Genomic DNA, 15,296 nt, shown 5'->3' with positions numbered 1-15,296 from the left:
TTCCTCACACGTTCTTGTCAACTACTGGAAAAGACCCACCTTGATTATAACTACAAAAGGTTTTTTTTCTCTCCTGCTGGTAATAGCTCACCTTACCTGATCACTCTCGTTACAGTGTGTATGGTAACACCCATTGTTTCATGTTCTCTGTGTATATAAAATCTCCCCACTGTATTTTCCACTGCGTGCATCTGATGAAGTGAGCTGTAGCTTATGAAAGCTTATGCTCAAATAAATTTGTTAATCTCTAAGGTGCCACAAGTCCTCCTTTTCTTTTTGTGGATACAGACTAACATGGCTGCTACTCTGAAACCTATCCCACCAGTACTCTTCCTTGTAATCCATCGCTACCAAGATTACTAACATTCCAGACTGATAAACAGCTTTCAAACAGCCGCCATTTAAAGAAAAAAAAAAGTCAAAAATGTCTCCTCCTTTTACCCCAAATGTGAAATTCCTTCCCATCTCCATATTACTTTGACCCAAGATCCAGGATAGATATTCATTAATATATGGTTCTATAATTTATCACATGGCTGCAGAAAATAAGTTGTTTAATATATGGGATATTATTACATGATCAATAGCATATAATTTCTATAAACCAATATAGTGAGAATATCCATATGATGAACTCTGTATTTAGTTCCTTATCCTGGTCCCCTTCAAGTTCATGATTTATTTACATTGACTTAATTGTTGCCCTTGGGCCCTGATTCTGTACACACACTTACACATGTGAGCAACTTTATGCATATAAATACTCCCATTGGCTTTAATAAAGCTGCTCATGTGAATAAAGTTATGTTTTTGCAGGTTCAGGGGCTTGTTTTGAACCTGTATTAATCCTCACCTGCTCTTTGCTCATTGGTTTATATCATATAGGCCTATATTTTATATTCCACACTTTAGAATATATTTTAGACAGCTGCCGTGTCAAAAAAATATATACATATATATTTTAAAAAGTGTCAAATGTTTCTTTCTCCTCAAATATGCAAACTTTCTCCCTTAAATTACAGTGATCCAAGATGACAAATTGCAATCCTGTATTAGTGGCATTTGCATTATTACTGAAGAGATGGAAATGTCCTCTTTGTAATGGTGTAAAGGCAAGGATGATTTTGTGGTTAAGGCATCACACTGCACCTTAAAAGACCTGAGTTCAGTTCCTGGCTTTTCCAAAGACATCTCGTGTGACCTTCTAAAAGTCACTTGGGCTTGTCTACATGAACATTTAGTTCTCGACAAGATGCAATGTGAATCTCCCCCACACCACCCTGCCATGCACTAACTGTCCATATGAACATTGCTGTCATGTAGTAATGGATCATTAGTTCATTTTGGTCTAGTCCTATGTCAAAGAGGACTAGATCAAAGCAAACTAACAAACTGTTAATGTTCATCAGCAGGGTCCACACAGATAGTTTAGTTGGCAAACTAGTGCAGAATAAATTCACACCTCAGCTTGCTGCAAACTAATTGTTTGTGTAAACAAGCCCTTAATTTCTCTGCCCTCCAGATTGTCCTATTTATACTCAAAAGTCTCTTACAACTTGCTGAAGAAGGATGATCTTGTGGTTAAAGGACTACGGTGGGAGTTGAGAGAATTGGGTTCAGTTACCAGCTCTGCCACAGACTTCCGATGTGAGCTTCAGCAAGTTATTGAATTTCTCCTTGGTTCCCCATCTATAAAATGGGGATAATACTTCCTTCCTCTTACCCTTTGCCTGTCTTGCCTGTTTAGAGCATAAGCTGTTTGCAGCAGGGACTGTTTGTTATTATGTGTATATGCGCAGGCACTTCCTAACAAAATGGGGGTTCTAGGAACTTCTGTCATATTAATAATAAAATTAGTTACTTCTATTAGATTGCAAGATACTTAATCTTAAAATCTAGAAAAGCTATTTAAGATAGTTTTTAAAAGTATTAAAATGAATGCTATTTGCCCATCTAAGTCTGCTACCATAAAACTAATGGTAATAAGGAACTTGGGCTTCTTGGGGAGAGGTAATAGATTATAATTATTAATTATAATAATAATTAATAAAAATCAACATGCCAAAATTTTAAAATTACTTTTTCATATAAACAAAATATGTGATGATGTATGTTTTTATATTTTGTGTTGTCATCTGCATAATTGACTCCTGGCTTCACTATTTGTGGGGATAGAACTATGCCAAATTTTTACCAATAAAAACCTTTATACCACCACACACCATCATGGAATCTTTGCTACTTTGTAATAATTAAATCTTTTAATGTAAATAACTGACAAGAGAATCAAGAATGGTAGGTGTATCATTTCCTTTTTGACTATATATCTGTATTTAAACTGAACTATGTCTTATTTTATATTTTTCCAGCAATACATTACACAGTATCTAGCCTTGGAGGGTTTTTTTTCCACATGCACACGTTTCAAGAGAGGTTACAAAAATACATGAACAAGCCCCATGAAGAGAACAATGGGATTTTGAAAATATCTGATTTTCTTTTTTTATGTAAAGGAAGCCTTTACTTTGGGAATGTCTACATTTCAACTTAGTAGTAGGCTAGAGGAAAATACCTTCTATTAATTTAATTTAGTTCTTCATGAAAGTTGCTGTTATATTAGTGAGATTATAGTAAGATTATATTAGTAAGATTATAAATTTATCATGTGTCCCCGTTTCCTTTTTGCTGAGAAATTGCAAAGCAAAGCTAGAATACAATGAAATCCACTTTTGTTTGTCCTGTTAAGACATACATGTGTGTATGAGTAGTAGATACTTGTGCTTAAAGTTAAACATGTGCATAAGTCTTTGCAACATCAGGGCCTCAGATTGCAGGATAGGTGTTTCCTCCTCTTGTGCATATGGTACATACATGTGCAGATTTAAAAGTCTCATGTATTGCTGCTCTTATTTCAGGTAATAATTGCCCTAGCAGAGAAACATCGATCTCACATTCCCTACAGGAACTCTATGATGACTTCGGTGCTCAGAGACAGCCTGGGAGGAAACTGCATGACCACCATGATTGCAACACTCTCTTTAGACAAAAGAAACATAGATGTATGTCATCCCTTTCTGAATTTGTTAATGTTTTCTTTTCATGTGTGTATGCTTAAATTTCTGACACGCTAAAGTTTTGAAAATCTTTCTTGCCAATGCCTCCAATGTGCAATCTTGTCAATGGAAATTGCAATATGATAGACTAAAATCATCACTTATGTCCACTTCATAAGCGATCTATGTGTAACTGACTTCACATTTCAAAGCCAAATTCTAATCTATTATGTGGGTGAATGTAACCTGTCTATAATATTATAGTACCCTTGACAGATCTTACAAGATATGCAGCAGTATTAAACATTAGCTGGGTTCAGAATCAGGCTCTAATGTATCCTTTATTAATTGTGTTATTCTTTAAGTAATCTCAGATGAGGGGGAACAGTTATAGAGGAGATATGCCTAGTGATGAATAGGTGAATACTTAAAACCTGATGATGAAGAAATGTGTGAATTGTGAGTAAGGTTTGGCAAGGAGTTTTCCCAAGGGCATGTTGATAAGGACTGCTGGTGCAGTCCTGCCCCCCTGAAGTCCATATCAGTACTCCCATAGACTTCAGTGAGGCCAGGATTTCACTCTTTGGGTATTGGGGGAGGGTTGTGGGTGGGGTTTGATTGAGGTGCTGGGAGGAATGTATGCACATGTTTTGGTTTGTTGGCCTTTCTGTGGATCAAGTTGGTTTATCTATCTGTCTTTCCTATCTGTTTTTTTTTTAATTTAGACATGTTCTAGGTCAGTGGTTCTCAACCTATTTATCATTGTGGGCTGCATGTGCGACCAACAGTGTGTTACTTGGGCTGCAGGTTGAGAACCACAGCGCTCCCCCAACCCTTACACAGACCCCTATGCCCAGCGCCCCTCTCTTCCCCCATCCAGAGACTCCCCTCTACAGAGTGAGGGCCAGAAGTGGAAGTGTAGGGCAGGCGGCAGGGACCCCAGACCCCACACCCTGCCATGCAAGGCCAGGTGGCAGCCCAAGATCCCGTCATGCGGCAGCCCCAGCCCCAGGCCCACCCCGTGCAGCAGCCCCAGGACCCTGCTGTGCAAGGCCGGGCAGCAGCCCTGATCCCGGTGCATGGGGCCTGGCCAGGCAGCCAGGACCCTGGACCCCATTGTGCGGGTCAGGCAGTCTTTAGCACACAGGTGGGCTGCAGCTGTTTGCTATTTGGGCTGCATGTGGCCCACGGATTGAGAACCACTGTTCTAGGTGTTCTGCAGGTTGTGCCTGGACTAGCTACAATCTAGTTAAATCCTAACCTTCCATAAAATCAGAACATTTTAAAATGAACAAAAACCAAGTTATTCTCAGACGTATAGTGGAAAGAACTAATGACCTGTAAAAGGAAAATAAGATGATCTTTTACTAGCTGAAGCACAAGATAGGATACATTTTTAATGTACTTATTAAGAGTTGTGAACAGGTAATTGTGCAGGCATAACTTGTAGCTGCACATGCAAATGCATAGTTCTGTCTATGCAATTATCTGTGTTGTGTGCTGCTGTCACCCATTTTGTACATCCAGTCACCAGTTTGTATCCTGGTGAGTCTATTTTGTATTGGAATTTAGGCTCCTATTTAGAAATATTTGATCCAATCACTGAATCAGCCAGAATGAGCCAGATATTAATGGTACAGTGACAGTTTTCACTTTCTTGCTGCAATATCTACTAGATATTACACTTTATTCATTTGGGCTGAAATTTTCCAAAAAAATTTAGCCCGAGGCAGACATACAACAATAAAATTTCAGCCCAAATGAATAAAGTTTGTCAATGTTATATACAACCTAAAAGAGGATCAACTGCAGTAAGAAGTGTTGAACAACATTAATAATAGGTGGTGCTGCTAGCCCAGTCTATAATATGTAATTTAATAATTACATATGAATCATTGTGATAGGACATTTTTTAGGATTCCTGTCTTGAAAGGAAATGCTTTGGCTTTGCCTAAACATTTATTTTTGAAAAATGCCACAGCATGATTTAGAAGTTGTTTATCCTGTAACTGCTTTTTGTTCTACTGATGTTCCCTTTTATTTAGAGGGCTAGATCCTTAGCTCTTGATATTGAAGTTAGTTGTGAATTTGGCCCATAAATGTTAAGTTTTCTAGTGAGGAGTGTGGAGGTAGGGGGTACTGATATGGTGTTCTCTTTGAAGGTACTTTGACTTTGCAACTTACTTTCCCCTTAGCTCACCAAAGTCTGGATTTGTTAACTTTTTGCTGCAAATCCTACCTCTTTTTTGTGAGTATTGGTGATAGAATGGGTTGATGAGTTGGATATGGGTGTCTTTATTTTGAGAGGTTTATCTGGCAGGTTAATAAGTTGATAGAATAATTGTACTGAAATTTGTTTGGGTTTTTTTAGGGATTTGAAGTGCCAGGAGTGTGAGATTGGTACTGTAAAATGTAAAATTAAAAAAAAAATTCCTCCTTAAAATAGCACTCAGTGTTGAATTTAGCAAAACCATTTATATCAGTGCATGGTAAAGGAGTTATTTTTTTCTTTCCAGGAATCTATATCAACCTGCAGATTTGCACAGCGAGTTGCACTTATTAAGAATGAGGCAGTTCTTAATGAAGAAATTGACCCTAGACTGGTAAGAGGGTTTTTGGGTGGTGGCATTGTTTTTTTGTTTTGTTTAGTTTTAGTAAAAAGGGACAGCCATATGTATGTTGAAGATTTCATGATGCCATTAAGTCATGTTTAGATACAAGTCCCAGCTTTTGCTGTAAAATTGCTGCTGTTGTTTTTATTTGTCCATCTGAGGATAATTACAATTAACCTGACCTCTATTTTATGTCACTGTAAATTATCTCATGGTGAAGTCCACAGCAGCAGTGACTAGTGTTCCGTACATTGTTTCCAGGGAAGGCTCATTACCATGCCATATGAGCTAGATCACTGATAAATATGCAGTGTAAGGTTTGGTAAAACTAAGGAATATCCACTTTGTGCTTGAGCTAAGAGCATTAAGATGAAGCAAGTTTGAAACTGTTATTCTAGAGTGGGGCCACTTCTCTGTTTGTGCAGAATGAAGACTGGTTAATTCTCAAAAGGAGGACCATATATATGAACATCTCATGGTTTTAACTATTTGCTTTTGAAATTAAAACCTCTGAGAACTGTTCACTGTGTAAACTTATCATTAATAATCCTACTGTACAATAGAGAATTCACTCCTGAAGATGACTTAGCTTGACTCTGACATTTTTTTATACATAGACCATAAATATATTAGAAATCAAACTAAACTTTCAGCATAGAGCAAATGTAGTAAGTACACGATGAAAGATTTCATTCAGTAAGATTTAGATTTAGTAGTATCAGCCAGTGACAAATCTGTTAATGAATTATATTTTTGAATCTACTATTTGTAGATTCCTTATAAGGTATTCTCCTCTTTTCTGCTGATAATATTTCTGCTTCTCAGTTACAGTAAAGAATAAATCTACATTCCAGGAAGTCTCTTTACAATGTGACATTTATATGAGGAAGGCAAACTCATTTGGTTGTTTGAATCTTTTCAAGGATTTGAGTAGGGGCTGTTTTCACTGCCTATTATGAAGGTTGCCTGACACTTCCGATTATAAGACCCTGCGTTCAGTTGCTTATAACTTTGCCAAATCTTAGCGCTGAAATTTTCCATGCAGGATGTCTGTCACAAGCTGAATTATTTATTTATTTATTTATGTATCTGAAAATTTCTGCCAAAATTGTGTAACTGATTCTGAGAAGACCAAGGCTATGGAAAAATGTTGTTTTGTTTTGTGACCTTTTATTTGTACACCTCTAGAGCACCCATGCTTTGGGGCCAGGGATTTGAAATTTGGCAGAGGGGCAGACTGTGTCAGGGATATCTCATCTGTGTGAAAATACAGCCACATGTGGCCAAGTTGTAAGCCTTTGAAAAAATCAGTTTCCATATGCTCAGTAGAGACCACTTAGATTTTAGCAGCTAAATGCCCTGAAAATTTCACTCACATTAAGCATACTCCAGCCCAGGGCTCAGAAGGACTTTCTCTTCAGTTGCAGCTCTGGAATGCTGTGGTGCCCTGCTAGATCTGGAAACCTGAACTAGGAAGGAAGGAGTTTGTTTTTCCTGTGTCCTCAGTGACCCTCTACTGGGCCCAGGCAGTGTGAAGGAAGAAGCTGCCTGATTTGAATGTAGAGGGGACAAGAGCTGGAAGTGCAGGGTGAGGGTAATAGAGGGAGTAGATTGAGACAAGGAGCCTTAGGGGGAAGGGGAGTTGAAAGTAGGATAGGAGGTTGTTGGATGTGGGAAGAGGAAAATTGGGACTGGGAGTTCAGATACTATAATTAGCACAAAAGAAAATCTGATTGAAAAATTAATAATTCTGTCTTCAGAGGAGGATTTGAATAGCGTGCAGTAAGTAAGGCACAGGCCACAAATTGAACTGTTAGTAGAAAATAAAATATTGAATAGCTGCTCATCAAGTGAGCACTGTCCATCCTGTGCCCTGAATGCAACAGGGCTCTTGTGGGGAAAAAAAAAACAAACAGTATGTGATCAAGTAATTCAAGAGTGTATCACAGTTCACACACAGAAGGCTGGATTAAGTTTGCACAGGCAACTTTACTTCTGACATTTACTAACTTTTGAGTCTTTGACTTTGTAAACTTAATGTTTTTTAACAGAGTAGTCTTGTATATGTAATATAGACAGTAGCAGGTTCCTGACTGCGTAAGATTTCATTTAAAAAAAACTTAGACAAAACTTAAATGCAAAGAAAGTCCAGCTGCCAGAACAATAACGTTTAAAATTAACATGAAATGGCTTTACAGGTGTTACTTCTACTGGAGTTTTCCAAATGGCTGCCATTGATGTAGTAGCTAAGTCTATGATGTCCAGTAAATACTCTAGCCTGATTGGTTTACTTTCCATATTTCATTGCCAAAATTCCTTTCCACAATAGCACATAGTACTTCTTGTGACATGTTTCAGTGTGCATATTGCACTTCCTGTGTAGTGTGATACAGCATGGCCAGAAGGCAGCAGGAGAGTGATATAGTAGAGATATGTACGTCCCAGGATGAGGAGAAGCCTTATTCCCTGTAGAGGGAAGAAAGCTTTCTATAGATTAATTAAAAGCACATGAAGCCAATTAGAGCACCTGAAGGCAGTCACCTGACAACCCCCCCCTGCTTCAATCAGCCAGGGGAAGGAGATGGAGCAGAGAGCAGTTTGAAGGAGTTGAAGTAGAGGAGAGTTTGGAGAACTGCTGTGGCTGGCTAGAGGACCAAGACCCTAGGTAAAGAGACACCCGGCTTGTGCAGAGAGAGAGAAGGCAGGAAGCCTCACAAGCTGAAGAGCAGGAGAGGGAAGTAGCCCAGGGGAAGGAAGCCCTAGTTCAAGTGGTTTGCCACTATGCTTCTCTGGGTTACTAGTGGGACAGTAGATATCCTAGTTCAGAGACAGGAAACTGTGCCCTGAAAACCCCCCCTCCCCTACCCACAAGAAGAGGAAGCGCGGGACCCATCATAATCGTGCCGGCAATTTGCCACAGTAGCTAAAGTAATTTAACTTTCAGTCCCATGCTTTTCTCTACCTTACCTTTCCCAAGTGTGCTGCAGTTGCCTATGTACTGCTTGCCATGTGCTATTGCTTCTTACTGTTCACAAAGTCAGTATGTGTGAATGCTTGTCTATTTTATATTTCTCTTTATTCTAATTTTGTTTTCATCCATAAGTAATAATTTTCTTATTAAAGATGGTTAGGAAGGATAAAAAAGGGAAGAAAAAATAACATCTGGTAGACACAAGAACATTGATAGGATTTGTGTCAGTGGATACTTTATTGTTTCATATTGATGGCTTGAGATCAGAGAATTCTAAATGTAATCCTCATGTATATATCATCATCTGTCTGCCCTGATTAATAATGGCATAATCTAGTAGGAAGATGGTACACCACATTTAGTACCACAAGCATCCTGACATTTTAGCTGAGAAAAACATCTTAATGCAGACATATTTTCCCGTGGCATTAACATTACCATCTTATCATTTTGATTTAATTTTTTTAGACACAATGTGTCTCTTTATGGTATCTGTTAATGCTGAAACTTTGCATTTAAGCCATGTATACAGTTTTGATCCTTTAGAAGTTCAGTTATATAAATACTACAAGAATAGAATTTACTTTTCTATGCTACAGTTAGTGCTATATAAAACTCCTATCACAGGGAAGTGAGGGTTCTTATAGCCCCTTGCACAGTATAATTATCCAAAAAATCAGAAGTCCTGAGCATCCAGCACCTTCAGTGGGCTCTGCTAGGTGCTCAGTGCTTTTGAAAATTAGGACACTTAGACATCTAAGTAAGGATTTAGGAATCTAACTTTCACCATACATTTTTAAATCTTGGCTGTAAGCTTTAATTATTTTTTTATAATCCATTATTGGGTTTTTTTACTAGCATATTAGAAGTTTAAATATAAGTAAAGTTTTTTCCAGCTATCTGAAATAAGAATTTCAGAGTTAGTTCTCCACTTTTCTGTTATAAAAGCAATTCACTGGGTCTCAGGAGAAAGAACAGTGGACGTGCCATCTACATTTGTCTTGTTTCTTTCAAACACTTGGTCCTTGCACTGGCAGAGATAGCAATGCAAGGTAGAACTCACTATACTTAGGGTGGGCAGAGATGAGAACTTTTACTGAGTTTTAGAAATGAACTATCCTTTCTAAACTTAAATTTGGCTTCCTTTAATCTTGTGTTTTCTGTAACAATAATTATTGATCCATGTTTATTTAGATGGGCTATTTAAAACTTAGAAGCATTCAGCAGAAATGGAAGGGAAAAAGGGTGGCAATAGCTGTCTTAGTGATAAAATAGTTGCGGCTTCATAGCTCTGTAGAAATAAGGTACCCTACTGAGGTGGCATGCTTAATCCAGCGCTTAGTATGATGTAAGGCTTGGAACTGTTTCTTGGAGCAATCTTCACGCAGGTCTGCTGTACTTCTCTCTATCCAGGAAAAGAGGTTCCGTTGCTCCAGTTGCCATTAAGGAAGGAGGAGGAAGACTAAATCGAATAGAAATGGGATTTCTATGATAAAATGTTAGGCAGTAGACCTTGTTCAGCTCCTGAGGGAAGCAGGGAGGATTGAGGAAGAGAGCAGGGGGCTGAGAAGGAAGTTCCAGAAGAGGAGATGAGTAATAATCCACAGTCATAAAGGGAAAGTTTGCCACAAAAAAACTGCTTCCTTTGATGTATGTAACAGAATTAGAATATACACATTTGTCTATTTGACTTGTGGCTACTGTTTCCATTAAAAGATGCTATATGCAACACCCAGATTCACTGCATATTAACTTCATTTGATGAGAAGGTCTGTACTCCTGAAAGTTGGTATATTAGGAAGTAAAATAAAAAGTAATTTTCTGCACTGGTTACATAACCAATAACTTGTTTCCTTTGAAAACTCAGAGAGCATCATTTTAAGGAATGATCAGTTCAATACACTACAGCACATAATAATAGCTGTCTCAGCAAGTGGGCTGCATATTGAACATCAAACGATATTCTCTTCCGACACAGTGCAACATTTGGGTAATGTTACATAAATTTCTCCAGAGGGAGAAAGCTTGGATGCAGTGAGGAAAGAGTGATAGATGTGTTACAGTATATAGAGAACAACAAAGATCTAAGAAGGAATATAAGTTCAGGATAAAATCTCATTGTATTATTTTGATGATATCCAACTACTAGTATTGGAACCCATAATTCTTAGTGGGCATAAAACTGCAGAAATGGAGGCTATCTTTGAAAACTGGACCATTGCTTTTCATCTTTGAAGAACACAGAATTTAAATGATTCTAGTTGAAACTATTTTGGGTCCCTTTTTTGTTCAGCATAACTTCCGTAATCAATTCTTTTTAATACTCTAAAATAATCATTATAATTTCTGAACTCTGACACAGTTAATTTTAATTGTATATTTTGTATTTCTGTGGACCCATAATTGGTTAATTTAAAAAAATGAAGAAAGGGTTTTATATGACATAGGAGGCAGTTGATTTCTCAGGCATGTTTTTTTCTTTTGATTAATGAGTATCCTAACTCTGACTGACATTTACTGTTATCTAACACATTTCAGCCACCACTGTTAATGGGGTTGTGTTTATTTTAACTTGGTCTTAATGTTCAGAGGGGATAGGAGTGATCCTTGCTGGGTCTTCTCACACTTTGCTATAAATTCTTTCTCCCACAACTCCAGCTATTAAAAAAACTTAAAGTGAGAGGCAAGTTGAAGGATAATAAAAGAAGTTTAACATTGCATGAGATGTTTTTTACCATATAGGGTTAAATCCTGCCACACCCTTTTCATGGCCCCAGAAGTCTTACTTGCAGTGAAACACATGCAGGGCCCCCAACATTTACTACATACTGCAGAGCTTTCCTTCCACATGTTCAGTGTGCTGCCATCTGCAAGGTGGTGTTTGGGGAGCAAAGCATAGTTGGACTAGGAAGGGTTAGAAATGGAGTTAGTGGATCTGTGATTTTATGAATCGATTGGCCATTCCCTCCCATGGAGTAAGGGGATAAAGCACAGGAATCATAGAGGCTACATGGTTCCATGACCACACTGTGGCCTAAGGGGATTCCTTGTCCTTCATCACTACCACAGTTATCTTCCCAGTGCACAGCTGTGTGTGCTGGGCTTATGATTTGGCACATAAAATTAAACACCATACTAGTTTCATGATTCATCATCTTTACTGTAAGTGCAGGTCATACAAAGGGAGTGCATAACACCTTAGTGCTACTAAGGTAAGTTTGACCCTGAAATGTATTTTATCCCTCACTAAGGAGAGTTACTGTATGTTTTTCACTGTTTATCTCAGCTAAACTGACCAATAGATGTGGAATCTTTTGATGCCCATTTTCTTCTCTTCTTCTTTAAAGCAGTTTAGCTTTGACTACCTCTGTTTCCAGACAAAAGTAGGATTTAGTTCAAACTAAAAACCAAACGCTGAGCTTCAATTGAATCTAGTATACTGTTGGCACTAATCAAAAAAAGATTAATAGTGAGCTGTAGCTCACGAAAGCTTATGCTCAAATAAATTTGTTCGTCTCTAAGGGCGCCTCAAGTACTCCTTTTCTTTTTTTAGAATAATAGTGTGACGTTCCCCTGGTGTTATCTGGACCTGTGATCTGCTAGATCACTCCAATCTTTGATTCTGGGAGCCAGCCTTACCCTGCTCTGCTCTGAGAACCCCCACTCCTGGGCTGTTCACGCACAGCCTCTAGCGTGTAAGCTGCTACCAGCTATGTGAGTGAGCACTTTTGGCCAGCCTCTGCTTGGACTGTGCAACTGAATGACACTAGTCAATATCTCCGGTCCCAGACACAATCCTAGGAACCTCCGTTTTGCAGTGTCCAGTTATGCCTGCTGGATGCTGCAAGCTTATTTGAGTTCGTCAATTTAACAAAGAATTGATATGCACCAGGCTTGTTATCCCAAGGGGAGTCTCTGACACGCTTCAAACCAAACTCACTGCTTCAGGTAGAATAAACAAACAAATGTATTAACTACAAAAGATAGACTTAGTGATTATAAGTCAAAGCACGACGAGTCAGATTTGGTCAAATGAAATAAAAGTAAAACGCATTCTAAGCTGATCTTAACACTTTCAGTGCCCTTACAAATGTAGATGCTTCTCACCACAGGCTCACTGGTTGCGCTTCAGCCAGGCTCTCCCCTTTGTTCAGCGCTTCAGTCGCTTGGTGGTGATGTCTGTAGAGGGAGGTGGAAGAGACAGGAAGAGCATGGCAAACATCTCTCCCTTTTATCATGTTCTTTCTTCCCTCTTGGCTTTGCCTCCCCGCTTCAGGGTCAGGTGAGCATTACCTCATCGTAGTCCCTGACTGACTAAGGGAAGGGGGGTGACTCACTTGAGAGTTCAACAGATCCTTTGTTGCTGCCTAGGCCAGTGTTCTTTGTTCCTGTGAGACTGGGCTGGGTTTGTCCCATACATGCACTGATGAGGTGTGAACTGCCTCTCTGTTCCTGGAGAGTTTTGCCTGGGCTTGTTTTAAGCCATGAGGACACATTTTCAACCTCATAACTATATGCATGAAATTACAACCTATAACATTACTATAACAACAATGCTCAGTGCATCATGAGCCTTCCTAAGACACCCAACATGACAAACTTTGCATTGGATACTGCACAATCATATTATAAGGATGAACATGGGGGTGCAGGGTGTTCCCTATGAGATAAAGAGTGTCACAAATAGTATTTTATAATTATGGTTATTTGGTTATTTTTAACACTGTTTTTAAAAAATCAACATTTTACTCCTACCCTGTAGATTGCATTTCAAATATAGATCAGATAAATGTTAATCATTGTAACATTTGAAATCGCTAACTAAAGGTTCAGAGTCAGCTGCACACACTGCCTTTTTATACTTCCAGCCTAAATTTTCACTTTAAAGTCTGTACCAAGTACTGGATCAGTATCAGAAAGTAACAGTAGAGTAACCAGTCCTAATATCAGATTAAAAATCCTGACATGCCAATGGGAATACAGTACATTTATGGTGGTAATCAGAGAGTTTGTAATGAGACATTTATCAGCATATTTAATTCTCATATAAAATACTTTGTTGAGTTGCAGTAAAACTTCCAAAGTACCTATGGTCCCAGTTATGTAAACATTAAAAAAAACTTTCAACAGTATTTTAGTTATTTTTAAAAAAATCAGAAATGCAGGAAATTCAAAGTTACAGTTAAATTTATGGTTAAGAAATCCATATATCTGAAAGGATTTTAATGCATGATTAGAACACCCAAAGAATCTTAACTGTAGGAGCATATACAATCAGATATGTTTAATTTTGCCTGAAATCCATGCCATGTAACATTTGAAAGGGCTGCCTTTTTAAAGCTATTGTATGTGGAATCAAGGCCTTCATATTTATTAAGGGTTTTGAAAAATAATGTACTTTTGATATTTCTCTAGCCCATCATAAGATGTTAATTCATTTAAAAGGGCCAAATCCGGAGAGGTGCCAAGTACCTGCTGTTCATATTTTAGTCAAGGGGAGTTGCAGGAGGTCAGCACCTCACAGGATTTATTCCTAGGAGGATATTGTATTGCCAGAAGTCTCCTCATACAAACTTTCTGTTTTAAAGCAATGAGATTCAGGTTCCAATAGTGACAAAATTAGGAAACACAATATAGATATTCAGATCACCTCCTCAATTACTTCTACTTATTAATGTGGTTTAATTACTTCTCATTATGTTGATTCATAATACTTGCTGGTTATTGGCTGTATATGAATGAAGCACAGTGTACCTTTATATTGGAGAACATTGATTTTTATATTTTAAAAAACTTCTACATTAAAAATTTAGTTTTCATTTAGAAACTTATTTTGCTAAAGAAGAAAAAAATGATCCAGCTTTGGGGTGTGGTTGTCCAATCTTTTACTCTTTTTGGCAAAGATACAATAACAAGTAAAAGTAATGTCATAAAATTCTCTTCCACTCCAATGACAAATTATTTTTCTTATATATAATCTTTTAAAATCATGCTGTACATCCATGTCTTCTAACACATACAATTTACTGAATTTGGAAGGCTTTTTCCATTTTTATAAATGGAAAAGACAAGTGGAATATATTTAGTCATTTTGGCCTATTTGAAAAAAAGGAAATTGTAAAATGAGAGTGAAAAAAAACCACACACAATGTAATGTTCTATTGATCTCAGGTTTCTAATGCAAAGATCATGGTCTACCCATTAATCAGAAGGTGATGCTTGTTTTATTGCCTTGCCATTTGTAGATGATTATCCAGCTGAAGAAGGTGATCCAGGAACTGAAGGATGAGCTGGCCATGGTAACTGGGGAGCAAAGAACAGAAGAACTCACACAAGAAGAGCTACTTCAGTAATGCTTAATATTTTCTTTTTCTACATTCACAGTGAAAGTTTTTGTTACCTTCTCTGTTGGCATAATGAAGTCCAAGTGACCTCAAAGCGTTAAATTCCCTGGAGACAATAATAAAGTGCAGTTAGGCGCCAGGTTAGAGTGACAACTTTCCATGAAAAGCTGTGCTAGGCTGCTGGCAGTGTTTTCATAGCCTCAGCTTTGAGAAAATAAAGAAAAGAGAATGTGAAGGATGGGAATATCCATCAGATCCCAGCTGAGAACTGTTGTATAATAATGCAAAGTAAAAAAAACCCAAACACTCTCAATAC

The 15,296-nt window shown here is 37.9% G+C and overlaps 1 protein-coding gene across 1 annotated transcript in view; it reads left to right on the top strand.

Moving 5' to 3' along the window:
• KIF6 (kinesin family member 6) overlaps nt 1-15,296 on the top strand; it is a 286,950-nt gene that overhangs the window by 100,166 nt on the left and 171,488 nt on the right. The window contains exons 8-10 of the mRNA XM_073338562.1: nt 2,916-3,059; nt 5,570-5,656; nt 14,882-14,985. Coding sequence (XP_073194663.1) covers nt 2,916-3,059; nt 5,570-5,656; nt 14,882-14,985 — 335 coding nt within the window. The remainder of the gene's footprint in view (nt 1-2,915; nt 3,060-5,569; nt 5,657-14,881; nt 14,986-15,296) is intronic.

The sequence above is a fragment of the Lepidochelys kempii genome, chromosome 3 (assembly GCF_965140285.1).
Source record: "Lepidochelys kempii isolate rLepKem1 chromosome 3, rLepKem1.hap1, whole genome shotgun sequence".
Lineage (NCBI taxonomy): Eukaryota > Metazoa > Chordata > Testudines > Cheloniidae > Lepidochelys > Lepidochelys kempii.
This window is presented reverse-complemented; position numbering and strand designations above follow the sequence as displayed.